Below are 21,446 nucleotides of genomic sequence, written 5' to 3'. Positions count from 1 at the left end.
TTAATGTTTATTATTAGCCCATTAATGCACTTTTAATGCATGCCTAATTTTTTTTATTGTTTTGAATTCAAACTATATTTGGAGGAGCCACAGTACCACCACCATGGTATACCCAAATGTTTTATTTGATTTATTAGACAAAAAGTGAAATGCACACATTTGTCATAACACAATAAAGTAAAGAAAGTTATTTTTATTGTGGTCCTTAAAGTAAAGCACAACTTCACTTCGAGTGAAGTGGTATTGTCATTAGATTATTATTATTTTAAATTACATATTATTATTATTATTATTATTATTATTAATAAAACAACTGCAACAAACACCCTTAAAGAAGGTACAATAAAAAATTTGCAATCACAATAAAACGCATACAGATAGGAACAATAGGGTGAGTAAATGATGACAGGGTTTTCAATTTTGGGTGAATTATTACAAGGGTCCCTGTCCTATGGTCCCGGTTAAAGGCCAGAGGTGTAGACTTAACTGGATACACATTAAAACCTAGTGCGAGCAAAGGAAACTACTGAAAAGTATTGTAATTAATATTAAATAACTATTTGTTTTTCACATAAAGGTAAAATATACAATATTGCCTGCAAGAATGTTTCATTTAGTTTACATTTTCATTTAGTGTAGCCTAACTACAGTACACTAGTCAACAAAAAGTTTATCAAAGTTGTCCTAAGATATTGGTCCACTAGTATATTTTAATTGTATTGTTTTATTTATGTTTAACAAATCGAAAAATTCTGTTAAAATAAATGTATAAGGAAAATAATTTATTTTTATCTTTGATTTATCCAATTAAAAGAGAAAAGATCTTACGTTCAATTTGAGACTTTTATTTTAAACATAGGAGGCCATTTTGAGTAACTGCTGTTAGTTTACTTCACAACACCACCGCTGTTTTCAAGTTTACAGGTATTTCAAAGCGCTTTAATGTCTCGTTTTAAAAGAGGAGCACATGTGGACTCTCGAGCAGGATTTAGACAAGAGAAGGAAGACTGTCCTGTCCCATATGGATTATTAAAATCTGCTAGAAAGAGTGGACAGCTCAATTTATCCGGGCGCGGTCTCACTGAAGGTAACGTAAGTTAACGTCATTTATATAACACTTTCTGTTTATGCGTTAATCTGACAAAATATCACCACGGTAACCGTGGTTTCTGCTGCAGAACATCTTTTAAATAACATTTTATTATGAATAAAATTAAACCAGCTGATAAGGATTTTAAAAGCCTCTTTTAATGTTTTTAAGATATCCCATTTTAACTAACGTTAATTATTCGTGTAACGTTACACAAATAATAAGTAGTGACTGTATTGTTTTGATAGGAACTGTGGTAGTTACCAAGGTGACAATATGCTTGGCATCTTTGACACGTTTTGAGTTATACGGTTTAAGTTCGCGGTAGGTTGACGTCATACGCCGATCGATCTGCGCAGCGACGCATGGATTCGAAAATGGCTCATTTGAATGTGATTGGCTTTAGTTCCCCAGAGTGTGTGGAGGTTGAACTTAGACACACCTGAAGAAGCCCAGCAGAACTTGTCTTTTGGAGCTGCAGATCGCTGGTGGGAGCAGACAGATTTAACCAAACTTCTGTTGTCTTCCAACAAACTTCAAAGCCTCTCTGATGACATCAAACTGCTCTCTGCACTGGTTGTCCTGGATGTAGGTCTCAACACCTCTCATTTTGTTTAAAATGTACTCATTGAATTAAAAGTACACATTGATTGACAGTTCTGTTATGTACCTTAAAATAAAAACAAAGTTCTTATTTACCAGCTCGGTGTTGTATTTGCAGTAAGACTATGGAAACAGTATACTTCTTATTACATCTTGTTAATAGAAACAATACAATCAGTGTAACTAGTTTTTTATAAACTACCAGTTATTTTCCCTCACTAGATTAGATTAGATTAGATTACATTATATTAGATTATTATTGTAATAAATATTAATATTATAAATATTTTAAAGGGACACTCCACTTTTTTTGAAAATAGGCTCATTTTCCAGCTCCCCTAGAGTTAAACATTTGATCTTTACAGTTTTAAAATCCATTCAGCCGATCTCCTGGCCTGGCGGTACTACTTTTAGCATATCTTAGCATAATTCATTGAATCCGATTAGACCATTAGCATCGCACTCAAAAATGACCAAAGAGTTTCGATATTTTTCCTGTTTAAAACTTGACTCTTCTGAAGTTGGGTCAGTGACAAAAATGGTTTGGCGAAATGAGAAATTCAAAAATCTTAAAAAAAGCTTGTTTTAAAAGCATGCATCGGGTTTATTTTAATGCACATAGTGTATTTATGTTCATTTTATGCAATAAAAAATTACATTTGCACCATTTTTATGAAAGTTAAGACTGAATGGACCTGAAAATGTTAAATGGTGTAACCGCCAAATGGCCCAAAGAAAAATAAATATTAAATATTTTATTCACCTTGATGGCATGTAAGCATAATCATAATTTTTTTTAAATATTATTTTATTAGTTATTTGTAAATATATATTTTAATGCATTTTTGTAATATTTGTCCGAACAGCTCTGTTTTCTGAATAATCTTTGACAAATGATGTAAAATGTATGTAAAAAAATCATACTATACTAAACTGATGATTATTTTATTCAACCTTTTTATGAATATATTTATATTTTCATTTAAAAAATACTAGTTATACCAATTGACACAGACCGGTTACACCACATTGACATTTTTGCAATTATCCCCCAAATATTCTTTCAAAATGAAATAAAACCTGAAATTTTAGACTTGGTCCTCAAAAAAATTTATGCAAGTAATCTGCAATTTTTTTTGAAAGTTTAACCCTTTTACATTTAATTGAACCATACAGACACAAGACCGACAAAAAATTAAAAGTTGCCGTTTTCTAGGTCAATATGGCTAGGAACTATACTCTCATTCCGGTGTAATAATCAAGGACTTTGCTGCCGTACCATGGCTGCAGCAGGCGCAATGATATAACGCAGTGCCCGAATACAGTTCCCTTGGTTACTTTCAGTAGCAGGGGACTATTTTCGGGCACTGCGTAATAATATCATTACGCCTTCTGCAACCAGGGTAGCTGGAAAATGAGCCTATTTTCAAAAAAGAGTGTCCCTTTAAATACCTGATTCTCACTGGTCAGTTACAACATTCCAAGGTCTGTTATCCCCTGATAACAACCACTAAAACTTACAACACCCCAGAACCCCCTTAGGGTGATACAAGATAAAAGGTTTTTATTTTGAGATAATTATGTTACTGATTCAAGAGACCTTCTGCCAATAATGCTTATATAATGCATTTTAATACTCTTTTTAATCATAACAAATTACTGTATATTATCATCATAACTTTAATTTATGTTTAAGGAAACTTAGCATAAATTTAAAAAAAGTTTAGTGTTTGAAATGTCCTACTTTTGCTTAAAGGTGCAGTGTGTAATTTTTAGAAGGACCTCTTCACAGAAATGCAAAATAATATACAAAACTATATTATCATGGGTGTATAAAGACCTTTCATAATGAACCGTTATGTGTTTATTGCCTTAGAACAGGAGTGGGGAACCCTGGGTCCTGGAGGGCCACTGTCCTGCAGAGTTTAGTTCCAACCCTAATCAAACACACCTGAATTTTATTTCCAAGTAATCCTGAAGACTTTAATTTGATTTTCAGGTGTGTTTAATTAGGGTTGGAACTAAACTCTGCAGGACAGTGGCCTTCCAGGACCAGGGTTCCCCACCCCTGCCTTAGAATGAGACGTTTTTATCTACATACACAGAGGGTCCTCTTACATGGAAGCCGCCATTTTGGGCCGCCATGTTTCTACAGAAGCCCTTAACAGACAAACTTTTTTACTAAGGTGTCTCCAACGATGACATGTTTGTCCGGTGGCGGCTACTGTAGCTTTTCTATGTGTTTCAAAAGCAAGAGATGAGCAGTGGACTGAGCCGTTGGTTGCAATTCACAACCTCACCATTAGATGCTGCTAAAATTTACACACTGCAACTTTAAATGATAGCATACACTCAGGCTGGCATAGATAAAGAGATTTTAGAAGTATTAAAAGACAAAAAATGTATTTAGGTTGGGATGCACGATATATCGGCAGACATATCGTTATCGGCCGATAACTGCTTATTTTTAATATCATCGGTTATCAGTCTGATAGCAAAATTAGGCCGATAAATGAAAGCCGACAAATGATGGATTATTTTGGTTTGTTGAACCACTTCACTTGCTCATTGCTGGCCATGTGGAGTTTTGATTGGTGCTTTCTGTGACATAGCACGAAGATGACACGTGTTGTGGGCTTAAGAAGAGTATGTTAGTCTAGCACAAAGACAAGATGTCTGCGGTCTGGGAGTTTTTCATTGTGAAATTAATATGAATATTTATCGCCCTATTTATATATCGGTTATCGGCCCCCAAATATAAAGAGTTATCTCTATCGGCCAAAATTTCCATATTGGTGCATCGCTATATTTAGGTTTTTCTTTTTTCCCAGATACATGACAATCAACTAAGCTCACTACCAGAATCCATTGGAGAACTAGTGCAACTGCAGAAGCTCATACTGAGGTATTCATTTGCCTCCATTATACTACAATAGTACAAAGCACAAAGTTCCTTATGTCTGTGTCTTCTCTACAGTCATAATAAACTGACAGATTTGCCTGCCGGTCTCTGGAGACTTACAAATCTACGATGTCTCCATCTGCAGCAGAACCAGATGGAACGGCTTCCACAGGATTTAGGGCAGCTGATTCATTTAGATGACTTTGTAAGTGATTGTGATCACTTGGTCCTGAACAGCCTATCTTTTATATTTTCAGCTAGTGATAATATCTCAACAAAGTAGATTCATATCTTCATGAAATAATCCACAGGTGTCTGATTAGTTGTTATATTTGAGAAATCTGTGATGTTGCTTTAAAGGATATTAACTGTGTGGCAATTATTGTATTTTTCCACCTGATAGGATGTCTCCAACAATCAATTAACGGATATTCCGGAAAGCCTTTCAAAATTGACCAATCTTGTCAAACTGAATTTGTCCTGCAATAGGCTGAAAAGTCTCCCTCCTGCAATCAGTCAAATGAAAAGTAAGTCTGTCTTAAACTGGTTAGATATCAGGTACATGATCATGTCCAGTCAGCTGGTTATTATCTTAAAATACAAGTCTTTGTGGTGTCACACACATAAGTCACTGGATGCAAAAATAAATGCAGAATTTTATGTTTTATTTAACGAATAATAAGTAGATGTTAAAGATATATTATTAAGATGTAAAAAAGTAATTTAAATAAGCCTGAATGAGCAGTCTAATATCATGTGATTCTGGATATATGGTAAAATTTCACCCTTTTCAGGGCTCAAAATTAACTTTTTTATTTGGTAGCACTGGTGCTCCCAACTTTAAAGAGTTAGGAGCACCAGCAAAAATTTAGGCACATTTATCCAAAAATTTAAAAGCACCACAACTACAATGTAAATGTTAATAGATTTATTTTATTAAAAATAAAACACCACCACCGGGCTTTACACATCCTATGGCCAGCATTTAAAAGTTGGTCTTCTATTTTATTTTATTTTTTACTGCATAAATTCCTAAATTAATACCCAATGCTGTTGAAATAGTATAGCAGCAATAATAATTTAACAATTACAGGTAACATGATTAAGATTACATAGAAAATCTAGCAAACACGTAAAACACTGATTAATTGTGACATTACAAAAGTGACCCTAATATAGAAGGCTAATATATGGTATTGATAACTGCATTACTAGGATGCTTTTACTACTAAATAGGCAATGTTTTAAAAAATACAACATGGACCACAAGGATGTTTGTCGAATGTCCATTCACCAGCGCATGCGCACATACACCATCAAACACACTTTGACAGACAGGTCGGTGTCTCCATCAATAATAAACACATTTGTCATGACACGTCTTGTGTTTTTGGCACTTTCGCCATGTTTAAGCAAGGTACGTCTGGCGCTTAAAATGTTTTGATTCCGCCATTAACGCCGTTTTACAGGATTTACAGTAAACACAGTAAGTTACATTTTTATAGCGAAGACACTCGAAATCTTTAAGCCACTCTGAAAGGTTTAACGTCAACTCGTATTTTCCGGTGGTGGAGTTACATTTGAATCCGGATCGTCGTCATAAAATACAGTAATAACCTTGGCTGTAATCGGCTCGCTCTCGTCATGCTCGAGACGCGTTCGTCTTTTCACATTTCCGCGCTCCACGGCAACAAGGAATGACTGACGCTCATATTAGCCAATCTGCAGTCTTCATTAAACGCAAGAACTTAATGGTGAAATTTGATTGGTTATGTATCGTTGGAGAGAACACTGAACCTGGGACAGCGCCAGCACGCAGGATCACAATCAACTCGCGTCACAACAAAATGGGCAGTCGCACAAATGCTCCCAAATATATTTTAAGGTCGCACAGATTAAATTGCGACAAAATGGTCGCAATTTCGAGCCCTGCTTTTAATTTAACCCAGCTATCACTGCCATGGCCAGTTACGAGCCCCGACTCTCTAACCATTAGTCTTCTGAGGAATGTCAAACGAATGGCACGATTGACCAATTAGAATTGTGCATTCCAAAGAGATGTTTGTTTAACTCTACATTTATTTGTTAACCCTTACAGACATAAGAATGTTGGACTGCTCCCGAAATCAGCTGGAAAGCGTCCCTCCCGTTCTGGCTCAGATGGAGTCTCTCGAACAGCTTAACCTAAGACACAACAAGTTACGCCTTCTTCCAGAACTGCCCTGCTGTAAAACCCTCAAGGTGATCAAAGATGACTGATGATCAATTTCATGTTTAAATTAAGCTAACACGGTGCAATTGATATTTTAAGGAACTCCATTGTGGGAACAACCAGATTGAGGTACTGGAGGCGGACCATTTGAAGCACTTGAGTGCTTTAAGTTTCTTGGAGCTCAGAGATAACAAGGTGAAGAAACTTCCTGAAGAAATAACTCTACTGGAAGGCCTGGAGCGGCTGGATCTTACGAACAATGATGTCAGCAGGTGCTGGTCATATGATTTTTGTGATCTGACATTCAGAAATAGTGCTTGGTTTGCACAATCCATTAGAAGTCTACAAGAAAACAAGTCAGATGCACTTGAGTTTTGCATCTGAGCTCTTCAAACAAGTGGAAAGAGATCTGTAAGTGTTTCTCTTTCTTGTGTGAAACAGCCTGCCTAGTGGACTTGGCACATTACCCAAGCTTAAGTCATTGTCTTTGGAGGGCAATCCACTGAGGGCAATCCGCAGAGACCTTCTGACTGTAAGTGCTCAATGTTTCACAGCAGATAAAAGACTTTATCTTAATTGGTTTTTGTGAGGTCAGCACTGGAAAAGTCAGAAATAAAATGTGTTAAATTACATGTAATAATTTTGTCTTCTTTACAGAAAGGCACTGGGGAACTCCTAAAATATCTCAGGAGTCGAGTACAAGGTGCATCAATATGTATATGTTTGTAGAGATTAGTTGTCCAATTTGGCCAATTTATAGGAAAAAGATCTTCTGTAATTTTCATTTTGGGGTTCCTCAATTTTAAAATATAGAGCAACCTGATGGGGACATCAAAGATGAGCCAAAAACAGCAATGACTCTCCCAAGTCAGGCTAAGATCAATGTACATGCCATCAAAACTCTGAAAACACTGGATTACAGGTACAGACAAAATATGGAAAACCAGTTTTGTTATTCACTGATATTGAATTGAGTTATTCACTGTAATGTGTGTCATGATTTGATAAAAAGAAGATTGTTAGTCAGTATCCGGGTGATTCTCACGAAAACTTGGTTTTAAAAATGTCAAGCATGAAAATGTAAAAATTGCCTAAATTTACTTTTTTTCCCACCAGACATTAAAAAACAAAGTCTGGAGTAAATGGGAACATTAATTAAAAAACTTTTACTTATCATTTAACACTTTTTGTAACATAATTTAAAAAATTAGTCCTAAAAAAATCTCATTACCGCAACAGTCAGAAAACATCAACACTGACATATTTTCAAAATGACATGACAAACCTGAAAGAACATAATTTGGAGATTCTGCACATGCATTAAAATCAAAGTATTATGCTCCTATTAAGTAAATTAACATTTAATAAGCATCTGTTGCGGTAATGATAATCAAAATGTCGTGTAAGCATTCTGACAAGACAATATTTCAAATTAACTGTAAAAAAAATGATCTTACCTGGTAGCCATCTTGAAGTAACTGGTCCATGTGCTTGGTCACTCAAAATCAAACTTTATTAAAATTCTGTATGTGTGCTTAAACTGTTCTCAAAAAGTGTTGCGGAGGATGAGAACATCAGGCATGGACACATCATTTTCCTAATTTTTCTTCATTATTATTATACATGAATATTCAGTAAATATTTTTTCTGTCATCTAAAGTAGTCTAGCAAAACATCCATTTATTTTTTTTCTTAATATTTTTGTGTTAATTTGATTAAATTACAACATAACGCATGTTCAAACACAGCCGGACACATTGCGGTAATGAGAATTTCAGCAGAAAATGAGATAAAATTTACAATTATAAATTCTTATGTTGAAATCACACATTGTGCAAGGTAGAACACAGTATTGTGTTAATTCTGATGCTTTTTAATGTTACTATATTACACATTTTAAAGCTAAAATCATTAGTGCCGTGGTGTTTAAATGGTTTCGTGAGAATCACCCATCCACATCTTATTTTTTTTATTTTTTTGCAGGATAAAGTTATAGTCACTTAATGATTGTGTTAAAATGTCATCCCTAAAAAATCCTCCTCAATGAATATAGCAGCAGGATTTTATGGATCAGTATTTATCTGCAAAGATATCAGTTTCCTCTTATATATTTTTCTTAGTGAGAAACATGAGGCATTAATTCCCGATGAGGTGTTTGATGCAGTTGGTGACAGTGCTGTGACCAATGTGAATTTCAGCAAAAATCAGCTAACCTCAGTTCCACAAAGGTACACCAATTCCACCTTAGCCCATTATAGCAGAGATACAATATTTTACTCAACTTTTATGGTGGTTTGTTAAACTTTTCTTTATTTTTTTAGAATTACAGAGTTAAAGGACACTCTTGCAGACATTAACCTTGGGTTTAACAAGCTAACAACTATTCCAGTGGAATTTTCAAAACTGCAGCTGCTGGTACATATAGATCTCAGGTAAGTCTCCCATGTAGCTGATCATTTTATCCATAGATATGTATAAAGGCTAGATGTGTTAGGGCGGAGTCTCTAACGTCATCACCTGGCGGCCATCTTACCACAAGGTGCTCGCTCACTCGTAGCAATGTGTTTTAATGATGCATGTACTTTTAAATGACCATAACTTGCTTTGGTTTCTTACAAACGTTATTAACGTGGCTATAATTGTGGCTGCTTTAACATGTTTCATGAATTTTTTTGTTTTTAGTTTAAGTATGCAGTGTCATAGGTACTTCTTTGACGTTTATAACAAACCAAACCGTTTGAGAATCGGTAGAAAAGTGAGCGAGCGCCCTGTGGTAAGATGGCCGCCAAATGCGGACGTTCCACTCAATTAGCCAGCAGCGCGGGGCGAGACATCTAGCCTTTATACATATTTATTGTTTGATCACTTAAAACTCATCTTTGAGCATCATATGTAAATGTTTTTTTTGTGACAGTAATTTCTACATGCTAACTGCTTGCATGTAATACCCTTTCATTTAGTATACGCAGCTCTATGAATATGCGAATTAGTCTCCGCCTCTACTCAACCGCACAGCTTAGATCATAGATATTAAAATGCAAATTAGTTCTCCGCCTCCATCCTTTCATACACGTAAATATATGCTAATTTTAGAGGTTTCAGAAACATAACTGCCAAGTCTGGTTTCACAAAGCGTACATAAACTGAGCGTTAGCAGCTCTAACTGCTTTTAGTACTGATGTTAGCAGGTTAGACTACACAATGCTTGTTCAAATTGTGATTGATTAGTGTGTGACGTAGCAAATCAATGCGATTTCAAACCGTTGAAATGAGATGTCTTTTGAAAAGTCAAATATTATGGAAATAATACCCAGCAATAGGGCTGCCTGATGATTGGTCACGACTGTTCGTTTGCAGAGTGAAAGTTTTTGTTTACATAATTATTATACACAGTACATCAACAAATATTATGTATATATAAATACAAACACATGTATGTATAATTTTAAGGAAAAATATATTGATATAATAAATATTTATATATGATATAAATCATATGTAAATCTGCAAATGTTTATACACATGCAAATATTTCTTAAATATATACATGCATTTATATATACATAATTATTATAAACATTACACACACATTTTATATGTCAGCAAAATCTTTAATCTGCGACTAATCGTTTGGCAGCTCTACTCAGCAATGGTGTTGAATGATAAAGTTGCACATGGGTTGTCTTATGGCGCTTTTCCATTGCATAGTGCCCCACGGTTTAGGTCGGGTCAGCTCACCTCACTTTGGCTTGGTTAGCTTTTCCATCGAGTTTAGTAGCACTTTCAAGGTGGGAGGGATTATAGGTGAGTCATTATATTTGTGCTGCCAACTGCTGTGACATCATACCAAGCGTGCCGCACAAGCCCTAAAAAGTGAAGCCAAAACGTCTCAATCGCCCCCACAGTGACTGGTCCCAGTATAGGTCATAAACTTCGCCTCCTCATGTTATTTAATGGGACTTGAGACCAACTAAACAATTTAATTACACTTCAATTATCTTTTTTCCGAAGCTTGTGTCTGTCATTTACTGAAGTTTCATCAAGCTGATGTAAATTCAAGTGTTTGTTTTTAAAATAAGTTTGTGTTTAGTTAGTTATTTAATGCTATAAAAAATGGTGGTGTGACGTCATGATTGACAGCTGTGTTATGCGCATTCTGCGAGAGCGAGGGAGGGGCCTTGCTTTCACGGCTTTACTTCCTGCTCACTACTGCGCAGGATTGGTCCCGAAATCACTACTGCGCAGACTTAAGACCCAAGATGTCAGCTTGTATCGGTACACTGACGGCTTCACTTTTCACCAATGGAAGAGAGCGAATGGGCGTCGCCCATCTTTTTTTACAGTCTATGCATCATACAAGTTAGAGCGTTGCTGTAATGCTATACATCCCCATACATTTATTTATTTTTCAGTCCGCCACAAAATTAAAATTGACCACCACAAATAGATGTTTGCACATCGCGTTTATCACTACCTCTGTCTCACATGACAGTTTTTGCATAAACACCCATGGGGTCAGTCGACGCCCTACGTTGAGCCTCATTGAAGTTGCATTTAAGCATTATGTGAACATGCCGACACAAACTGCAAGTCCGGAAAAAACTGGTATGGTGTTCCTGATTCCTAAAAGGGAGTTTTGGAACTTATAGCAAAGCACAGATGACAATGTGTTTGCTCGAGACAGCGCAAGCTAGCATGAAGGTAAAGCTAATCTTTTACATTATAGCGATGAGGCTGCTAGTGACGATTCTCTCAGACCAATCAGGGATCTACAGTGTTTTCTAGTCACCTTTTGATATCAGCCCGCATCGCTTGGAACCCCAACCGAGGTGGTACTAAATAAAGTATTGGGTACTACATACTGCACCCAGTGGAAAAGCCCCAAAAGTAAACTGACCTGACCCAAAACCATGGGGTACTATGCAATGAAAAAAAGCGCAATTAAAGCGTATTAAAAAACAATGCATAGGCATATAAACGGCAATAAAAACTTGATTTTTAAGAGTTTTATTTTGTTCGTTTTGATATTCCAAAGATTCAATAATCCACATATGGGCAGTTTACGAAGATAGCTCACCAATTCTGCCCTACAAAGGCGAACGCTATTAGTAACTTTACTTTTTGGTTGAAACTTTTTGGGACATTCAAGAGCTCCTATATCATGTAGATAAGTATCTTGAGGATTTGTTTTTTCTTCTTCTAAAAACAACTATCAAGAAGAAAATAACTGGCAATTATCCATACAGTAGTGAATGGGGACTGAGCTTGCCTAACATTCCGACTTTGTTTCTTGACAGAATAAAGTCTGTCATATGTCCTTGAATCAATTTAAGTTAAATGAAGACAAATTCATGTGAACTATTCATTTAAGTTAAAGTAAAAATAAAACGGTAAAGAGTGACAATTATTTTTGCTAAATGATATGGAGGAAACAATTACTTAGCAAAAATGAATTCTGTTTTATTAAATGGGCATTTTCTGAATTCGGGTATTTTGTGTTCTGATGAATCTGGCTTTAAAGATAACAATAATGACTTTGAAAGAGATCCTTTACTTCTAAGGACACTCAGACATGACATCACAACAAAGTGTACTAAAATAACATCTTTTCTTCAGGAACAATTTACTGATGTCATTGCCCATGGAGTTGGAAGCACTAACTAAACTACGCAGTATTATTTTATCTTTTAATAAGTAAGTTCTACCAAAACCTTTTTTCATCCCACTTATACTGTAGAATGGTTTTAACAGAGAGATAGTTTATTGAATTTTAATAAATAGTTGGCGTAAATACAGTACTGTGCAAAAGTCTTAGGCCACCATCAGCTGACTTTTTAATGTCCATTTATATTTATTTTTCAATCTGTTTTATTAAGATACAAACAAAAAATACAGGAAATATTTACAAAAAATACAATTTTCAGGACTAAATATCTTCTTTAGGCATCATCAGTGTTTATTGTGAACTCTTTTGGCACTAAACACATCTTGAGTGTTTTTGAGGAGACTGAAGTAAAAAGACTAATATCTATAAAATTAGGATTTAATTTTATTTAGGTTTAAGAGATCCTGCAGTTTCCTGCTATTGCTCAAGTGGAAGGGGAGTTTACCCTAAAAACTTGAGTTTTTAATACTATATACACATTTCCTGTATTTTCTGGTTGTATTCTAATAGACTGAGAAACAATTATATATTACTATAACGTTGCAAAAACAACAAATCTAATTCTGGCATGGTGGCCTAAAACTTTTGCACAGTACTGTATATTTCATGATTTGTTAACTTTTTGATCATACATGGAAAATTTTGGTGTTGTGTGTTGACTGAATCTTTATTTACCTTTATCCTAAGGTTCAAGTCTTTCCCAGAGGTGTTGTACCACATCTCATCTCTCGAGACCATTTTAATGTGTAACAATCAAGTTGGAGGTATCGATCCTGTTCGACTGAAGATCCTAAATAGGCTGTCCACTCTAGATTTGTCCAACAATGACATTATGCAAGTGCCACCAGAACTTGGCAACTGTATCAGTCTGAGGTAAGGACAATGTTTTCTTTGTTATACTAATAAACTAAGGATTATTGCTATTTACTTTTAGAAGGTACTGGAGCATTGAATATATGAAGAGTTTGGTTCCAAAACGCAATAAATCCATTTTGACAAATTTCGAAAGTGACAAGATGAAAACCACTATTTTCTGTTACAAACTTTGTCATATTATCTTTAGGTTATAAAAACATAAAAAATTCAAATCCATAATTGATTTTCAAAGATTTATTATAAAAACGAATTATTTTTTCCACAAAATGCAATAAATCCATGACACGTTTTTTTTTTCAAAATGCTTTAAATCTGTTGAATCAATATATACATGAGCATTCATCTTTACCATGATATATTCATTTAGTTGAGCAGTGCACTGATAAAAAATAACCATTAATGGCATTATTCAAAACACTTACTTTGTTATATTAATAACACTGTCATTGCTGCGGTTATACTTCACGCCGTCGCTTAACATTTTTCCAAGCGATCCGCTGTAAAATGTTTTGGTCCTGCTCGATTTTCGTTGACTTTGAGTAAAATAATGGAAAGTTTTTCATAAGATCCCATTGAGTCAATGTGTTAGAATCACATAAACTTCACAGATGCTGTCGGGAGAACAAGCACCCGTCTCCCGAGTGCCTCTCAGGTAAGTTATTAAGTTGGCTTGTGAAAGCCAACTTACTGAAATGCTATTTAAACTTATTATTATTATTCCGATCCAAAATTTTCTGACTCTAACTCCTCCTAGAGCTTTAACTCTACATACTCCAAACTCAGGTCAGACCTTCAGTCTTATCTGACTTGAGTTGCTATATCTTTTCTAAGGGATCAGACTTATGCCGAGTTCAGACTGCACGATTTTAGCCCTGATTTTGACTCGCCGACAGGTTTTGCGAAATCGCCGACAAATGGCCGAAATCACAGGCAAATCGATGCTCGTGCACGCGAGTGACAATCACACAGTGTGAATTATAAAAGACGCGTTCTGACATGGCCGCGGGAAGTGGGGGTGCTGCGGGTGCTGCAGCACCCCCTGTTGGCGAGAGGGAGATTTTTTAAGTAAAAATATTTTGCACAATTTATATATTACTTTTTATTTTAGGAAATTATTTTTGACACACGTAGGTTATTACGTGTATTTTGGATTTTAATTTCATTACTGTCTGTGCCTACCCATCTCCTTGGCCTCATCCGAGCGCACTTTCTCCGCCTTGCGTCTATTGGTGACATGGGTACGCAGCATCAAGATCCAGAAAAGACTCACACACCTTTCGCTGATGCATGCCCACACAGAAATTCTGAAATCCCTGGGCATTCGTAGCACAAAAACGCTTTTTAATTTGAAAAATTAAAGGATTAACTCTATACCATCAATGAATAATACACACTGAGATCTCGCTTTGGAACGACAGATTTTTAAATGCAGCGCTCCATAAAACACTCAATAGCCTACTATGCAACTGCACAGGTAACCAGAAACTGACTAGCAAAATTTAGACAGCGTAATGATGATAGGTCATGAGATATTATTTGATAGACTAGTAAATGTGGATTAAGGATGTTTAAAATCTCTAGCCTTGTGGTCAGGAGAAGGGTAACATTATATATTGGCTATATGATTTCCATATTATAGACGAACGGCAATAAACGTCTGCAATAAATATCCTCACAACAATATTATTTCTCAAAACTTTGACAAAAATTATTTTCAAAGGAACTGTATTCTTACAGTTATTCAAAGATGTACGCATTATTCCGCATATAATTTGAATATTAGACAAGAGTATTCATATAACGGCAATGAACGTCTCATATGGCAATAAATATCCACATAGAATAACTTAACATAACAGCATAATAAAATTAATAAGCAGTCAAGGAAGCAGGATTGACATGTAAATTGTATTACTATTATTATTATTACCGGGAAAACAGCAATATTACTGAAATAAACTCTGAGGTAAGCTAAATGCGCCAAACACGCTTTTAATCGCAGTCTAAATAAGCAATAAAAGTGGAAAAAACATTATTGTCTCTTGACAAAATTATATTTAAAGGAAATGTATTCTTACCGTTATTCAAAGATGCACAAATTATTCCATATAGTATTTTCTGTTTAAGAGCACGTTCGTCTCTGGCCTCGCTTGCTCTGTTATGTAATAGCTGATTGACAGATGCGCGTCTCCGTCTTTCAAACAGGTATCATTATAACCTTTATAACAATAGAGTAAACTTTGCTTCCACTGTGTTTGTCTGATATGAATAACACACGTCGGCAAATTATTAGTTTTTGAAAATAATATTTATTTATTCTTTGCAAATTATTATCTTATTTGAATAGATTTTTATTGCCGCTTCCACAGACATCATTGTGTATTTTACAAAGTAAATGTAGGCTATTGTTTTACCAGTGCTTATGTGTATTTAAATGTTTGAAATCTAAAATAAACATTATGAGGTTGAAAACACTGCATTGTGTTGATATATGACAGCGCTGAGCTCGTCCGGAGCCAACCAACGCGAAAGACGTTTGAATCTGGCAGTAATGTCATGTCACTGAATATTCTAAATCCCATATGGGGATAAGGTTAAATTATTATTTAACTCAAAAGGATGAGCATTTTATTTGTAACCATTATTACAAAAACGAAACAGAGGGGGCACAAATCAAATCAGATCTGAAGGGGCAATGACTCCGGTCAATGACTCTGTCCCTATATGGTGAGATGAGAATTTTTTTTTAAGCAAGTCCGAGTGTTGAAACGCTTCTGCTCTCTGCAGGTTCGTAATTCTTTATCTCTTGTTACAAATAAAGTATTTTTAGAGTACAAACCTTATATAAAGCCTAATATATTCTAAAAATTTAATTATACACCATGTATTTCTTTACAAAAGGTATACAATATCCGAACTAAACCCATTATTATTTTTGTTCAATTTATGAATTATTTATAAGTTCAAAAAAATACAATAATAGTACTGTTTAGTGAAAAGATTGAAATAAAAATGTACTAGGTATGTTACTGTGAGAATGTTTTCAGCCAGCTTTTACCACTGTTAATCGACTTGTGATCCTTACTTAAAAACGAAAGTAAAATAATTTTGTCCGAATGGACATTGAAAATTGGGAAGTTTAATTAATATTATTATGTATATGACAATAAAGTAGTGAAACTCAATGTATTTATTTTTAAAATGTATTTTAAATAGGCCTATAGGCTTACAGGTGTTTTTGGGAAAAAAAATCACAGCACCCCCTGTTCAAAATGACTTCCAGCGGCCCTGCGTTCTGAGAGGATCGCCGACACCCGTGAGATATTTGGCATGCTAAATATCTGGACCGGTCGGCGATTCAAAATCATTCCGTGTGAAATGTGTTTTGACTGACAATAACATCGGCGATGACCTACATCCAATGAGAGAGCAACATACAGGACAGCTGGAAGTTCGGGGAGGAGCCTCTCCAAACATTTCCTCATTCATAATTTTTATTTCTTCTTCTTTCTGCTGCAAATGAGCGCACATGCAATTTGTATGGTAAACTTCTTGCGGGTGACTATTTTTAATAATAATCCCAGTCTCACGTGAGAACTCCGGTCTTGCACGCGTGACCTTGCGCTGTTTCCTTCGCGTCACTTCTCGCGTGCATTTGGTTGTGAGACGTAGTTTGCGGACCGGGAAAAAGTTATCGGCGATTCTTCTTACGGTAAAGTCATGCATTATGAAAACCCCTGTCGCCAATCGATCATGCAGTGTGAAACAGCAGCGACTGAACGCTTCCCCTGATAATCACGCAGTGTGAAACCACAGGTGACCCGACTAATTTGAAAATCATACAGTCTGAACTCGGCATTACGGAATTCCTAAAAATTGGGATCAAACTTCCCAAAATTCCCATTGACTTAACATTGCAACAAACTTTGAAAGGTCATAACTCTGAGTCTCGATTTCGTAGAAACGTGTGGACTTCCACATTTGAAGAAGCTGGCAGGCTGTGTCAGAACATACCTCACAATGGGGTGTAAGCTGTACCCCTGGGGTGTAAGAGGCCCCCAAAATTTCCCATTGACTTATAATGGGGCAGGAAACATGCCCATATAAGGGAATAAAAGCGTCCCAGATGGAATATCTTCACTTTAGAGTGTCGTGGAGACATGGGGGTGGGCTCATTTTACTCAGTCATCAAATCAGTCTCTTAGGATCGTCCCAGAGCTATTAAGCCACGCCCCTAGCAACAATTTTGGGTACCCTAGCAACATCTCCCATAGACTACCATTATAAAAAGCCAAGATGGATATCTTTGCACCAGAGTGTCATAGAGACATAGGTGTGGGCTTATTTTACTCAGGCATCCAATCAGTTTCTGAGGATTCTTATCGAGGTATTAATCCACGCCCCTAGCAACCAAATATGAGCACCCTAGCAACATAATAAACAAAGCCTTATATCTCTGGATCTGAACATCATAGAGACATGGGGGTTGGGTCTTTGGGTCATGTTAGCTTCATGCTAACTTCATGCTAAGTCATGCTAGCTTCATGCTAGTTTCATGCTAGCTTTATGCTAATTTCATAATAAATCTTGCTAACTTCATGTTAAATCATGCTAGCTTCATGTTAATTTATGTTAGCATCATGCTAGCTTCATGCTAATCAATGCTAGCATCATGCTAGCTTCATGCTAATTCATGTTAGCATCATGCTAACTTCATGCTAATTCATGTTAGCATCATGCTAGCTTCATGTTAATCAATGTTAGCATCATGCTAGCTTCATGCTAATTCATGTTAGCATCATGCTAGCTTCATGCTAATTCGTGTTAGCATCATGCTAACTTCATGCTAATTCATGTTAGCATCATGCTAGCTTCATGCTAATTCGTATTAGCATCATGCTAGCTTCATGCTAATTCGTATTAGCATCGTGCTAGCTTCATGCTAATTCATGTTAGCATCATGCTAGCTATATGCTAATTCATGTTAGCATCATGCTAGCATCATGCTAAATCATGTTAGCATCATGCTAGCTTCATGCTGATTCATGTTAGCATCATGCTAGCTTCATGCTGATTCATTTTAGTATCATGCTAGCTTCATGCTAATTCGTGTTAGCATCATGCTAGCTTCATGCTAATTCGTATTAGCATCATGCTAGCTATATGCTAATTCATATTAGCATCATGCTAGCTTCATGCTGATTCATGTTAGCATCATGTTAGCTTCATGCTAATTCATGTTAGCTTCATGCTAATTCATGTTAGCTTCATGTTAACATCATGTTAGCTTCATGTTAACATCATGTTAGCTTCATGCTAATTCGTATTAGCATCATGCTAGCTTCATGCTAATTCATGTTAGCATCATGCTAGCTTCATGCCAATTCATGTTAGCATCATGCTTGCTTCATGCCAATTCATGTTAGTTTCATGCTAATTCATGTTAGCATCATGCTAGCTTCATGCTAATTCATATTAGCATCATGCTAGCTTCATGCTAATTCGTATTAGCATCATGCTAGCTTCATGCTAATTCGTATTAGCATCATGCTAGCTTCATGCTAATTCGTATTAGCATCATGCTAGCTTCATGCTAATTCGTATTAGCATCATGCTAGCTTCATGCTAATTCGTATTAGCATCATGCTAGCTTCATGCTAATTCGTATTAGCATCATGCTAGCTTCATGCTAATTCGTATTAGCATCATGCTAGCTTCATGCTAATTCGTATTAGCATCATGCTAGCTTCATGCTAATTCGTATTAGCATCATGCTAGCTTCATGCTAATTCGTATTAGCATCATGCTAGCTTCATGCTAATTCATGTTAGCATCATGCAAGCTATATGCTAATTCATATTAGCATCATGCTACCATGATGATAAATCATGTTAGCATCATGCTAATTCATGTTAGCATCATGCTAGCTTCATGCTAATTCATGTTAGCTTCATGCTAATTCGTATTAGCATCATGCTAGCTTCATGCTAATTCATGTTAGCATCATGCTAGCTTCATGCCAATTCATGTTAGCATCATGCTTGCTTCATGCCAATTCATGTTAGCTTCATGCTAATTCATGTTAGCATCATGCTAGCTTCATGCTAATTCATGTTAACATCATGCTAGCTTCATGCTAATTCGTATTAGCATCATGCTAGCTTCATGCTAATTCGTATTAGCATCATGCTAGCTTCATGCTAATTCGTATTAGCATCATGCTAGCTTCATGCTAATTCGTATTAGCATCATGCTAGCTTCATGCTAATTCGTATTAGCATCATGCTAGCTTCATGCTAATTCGTATTAGCATCATGCTAGCTTCATGCTAATTCGTATTAGCATCATGCTAGCTTCATGCTAATTCATGTTAGCATCATGCAAGCTATATGCTAATTCATATTAGCATCATGCTACCATGATGATAAATCATGTTAGCATCATGCTAATTCATGTTAGCATCATGCTAGCTTCATGCTAATTCATGTTAGCATCATGCTAGCTTCATGCTAATTCATGTTAGCATCATGCTAGCTTCATGTTAATTCATGTTAGCATCATGTTAGCTTCATGCTAATTCATGTTAGATTCATGTTAAAATCATGTTAGCTTCATGCTAATTCATGTTAGCATCATGTTAGCTTCATGCTAATTCATGTTAGCATCATGCTAGCTTCATGCTAATTCATGTTAGCATCATTCTAGCTTCATGCTAATTCATGTTAGCATCATGCTAACTTCCTGCTAATTCATGTTAGCATCATGCTAACTTTATGCTAATTCATGTTAGCATCATGCTAATCATGTTAACATCATGATAGCTTCATGCTAATCATGCTAGCATCATGCTTACTTCATGCTAATATCATGCTATCTTCTTGCTAATCATGCTAACATCATGCTAACTTCATGTTACATCTTGTTAGCTTCATGTTAAATCATGCTAGCTAAATTGTGCTAGCTTTTTGCTAAATCATGCTAGCTTGATGTTAAATTATCAAGCTAACTTCATGTTAAATCATGCTAACTTCATGTTAGCATCATGCTAGCTTCATGCTAATTCATGTTAGCTTATGTTTGCTTCATAAACTTTCAGGCCAGGCTTTCTCAAGCCAACTTAAAGTTTGTCTTCAAACTTTACTATCTAGTTGGATGTTGATGACTTACAATCTTTCCCGTCACAGAAAACAATCACAGGTTTATCAATGCCATTAAGGTATTATTTTGCTTTTGTTTGTTTGTTGATCACAAAGTACAACGTAGATGAGGAAAACTAAGATTCAGTGTACTCAACGCGTCGCCATTGTTTGTTTACAAATGCGTGGAATGGTGCGCTGTAATATGTGGAGCGGATTTATTGCGTTCTGTAGAAAAGGAGGAGTGGCGTATATCGCGTTTTGGGAAAAAGGGAGAAAAGATGACAGAATAACACTGCAGATATTGGATTTCGCGTAAAATTAAGAATTTACTTTTAAACACTGACCTGATATAATACTGATTTTGGCAGTAACACATTTTTTTCAAAAATTTTTTTTTTCGCGTTTTGGAATCAAACTCTGCATATATATAAAGGTGTACTAGTGCTTGTTTTTTTATGTGATCTGCAAGATCATTTGAACAGTCATTGAGTTTATATGATACAATGATTTTAACATGATTGTTTTGTCCATGTCTTCAGAGCTCTAATGCTTGATGGGAATCCTTTCCGTAATCCAAGAGCTGCGGTCTTAAGTAAAGGAACGGATGCTGTACTTGAGTATCTCAGAAGTCGTATTCCAGCGTAATCTTCAATGTAATTTCAATCATCAACATTGCACAACAATCAATTCTTGTGCCATAACATTTACTACCAAATCAAATACTTCTAGTGTGCTACATCTCAGTAGAAATGTTATGATTTACATTTCAAACACTGACCAAAACGATTTACGTTTACAATTATCTCCTGCCACTCTGGTCTTAACATTTGAATAAGAAAACAGAATTTTCTAATGAATCTTTTACAGATAAACCATCTGCATGTTTGTACTGAAACTGACATACCAACCAAATGAATAAAGACTTTGTTTGTGTTCAAGTTTAAAGTTCTTGTCTGCAA

At 35.7% G+C, this 21,446-nt stretch overlaps 1 protein-coding gene across 1 annotated transcript; it reads left to right on the top strand.

The window, feature by feature from the left end:
- Positions 1–858: 858 nt before the first annotated feature.
- On the top strand, positions 859–21,432 carry lrrc40 (leucine rich repeat containing 40). The gene is made up of 15 exons (XM_055212812.2): positions 859–1,087; positions 1,497–1,678; positions 4,525–4,598; positions 4,671–4,800; positions 4,999–5,122; positions 6,694–6,836; positions 6,907–7,079; positions 7,249–7,339; positions 7,465–7,510; positions 7,621–7,729; positions 8,928–9,035; positions 9,129–9,239; positions 12,424–12,501; positions 13,160–13,345; positions 21,027–21,432. The coding sequence occupies exons 1-15, from the start codon at positions 943–945 to the stop codon at positions 21,130–21,132; spliced, it is 1,806 nt and encodes a 601-aa protein (XP_055068787.2). The 5' UTR covers positions 859–942; the 3' UTR covers positions 21,133–21,432.
- Positions 21,433–21,446: the final 14 nt, after the last annotated feature.

Source organism: Misgurnus anguillicaudatus, chromosome 8, assembly GCF_027580225.2.
Source record: "Misgurnus anguillicaudatus chromosome 8, ASM2758022v2, whole genome shotgun sequence".
NCBI lineage: Eukaryota > Metazoa > Chordata > Actinopteri > Cypriniformes > Cobitidae > Misgurnus > Misgurnus anguillicaudatus.
This window is presented reverse-complemented; position numbering and strand designations above follow the sequence as displayed.

Coding starts and splice junctions, on each gene's coding strand:
- lrrc40 (XM_055212812.2), top strand. CDS start 943: ATGTCTCGTTTTAAAAGAGGAGCACATGTGGACTCTCGAGCAGGATTT. Junction 1,088..1,496: donor CGGGCGCGGTCTCACTGAAG/GTAACGTAAGTT, acceptor GATTGGCTTTAG/TTCCCCAGAGTGTGTGGAGG. Junction 12,502..13,159: donor ATTATTTTATCTTTTAATAA/GTAAGTTCTACC, acceptor CTTTATCCTAAG/GTTCAAGTCTTTCCCAGAGG.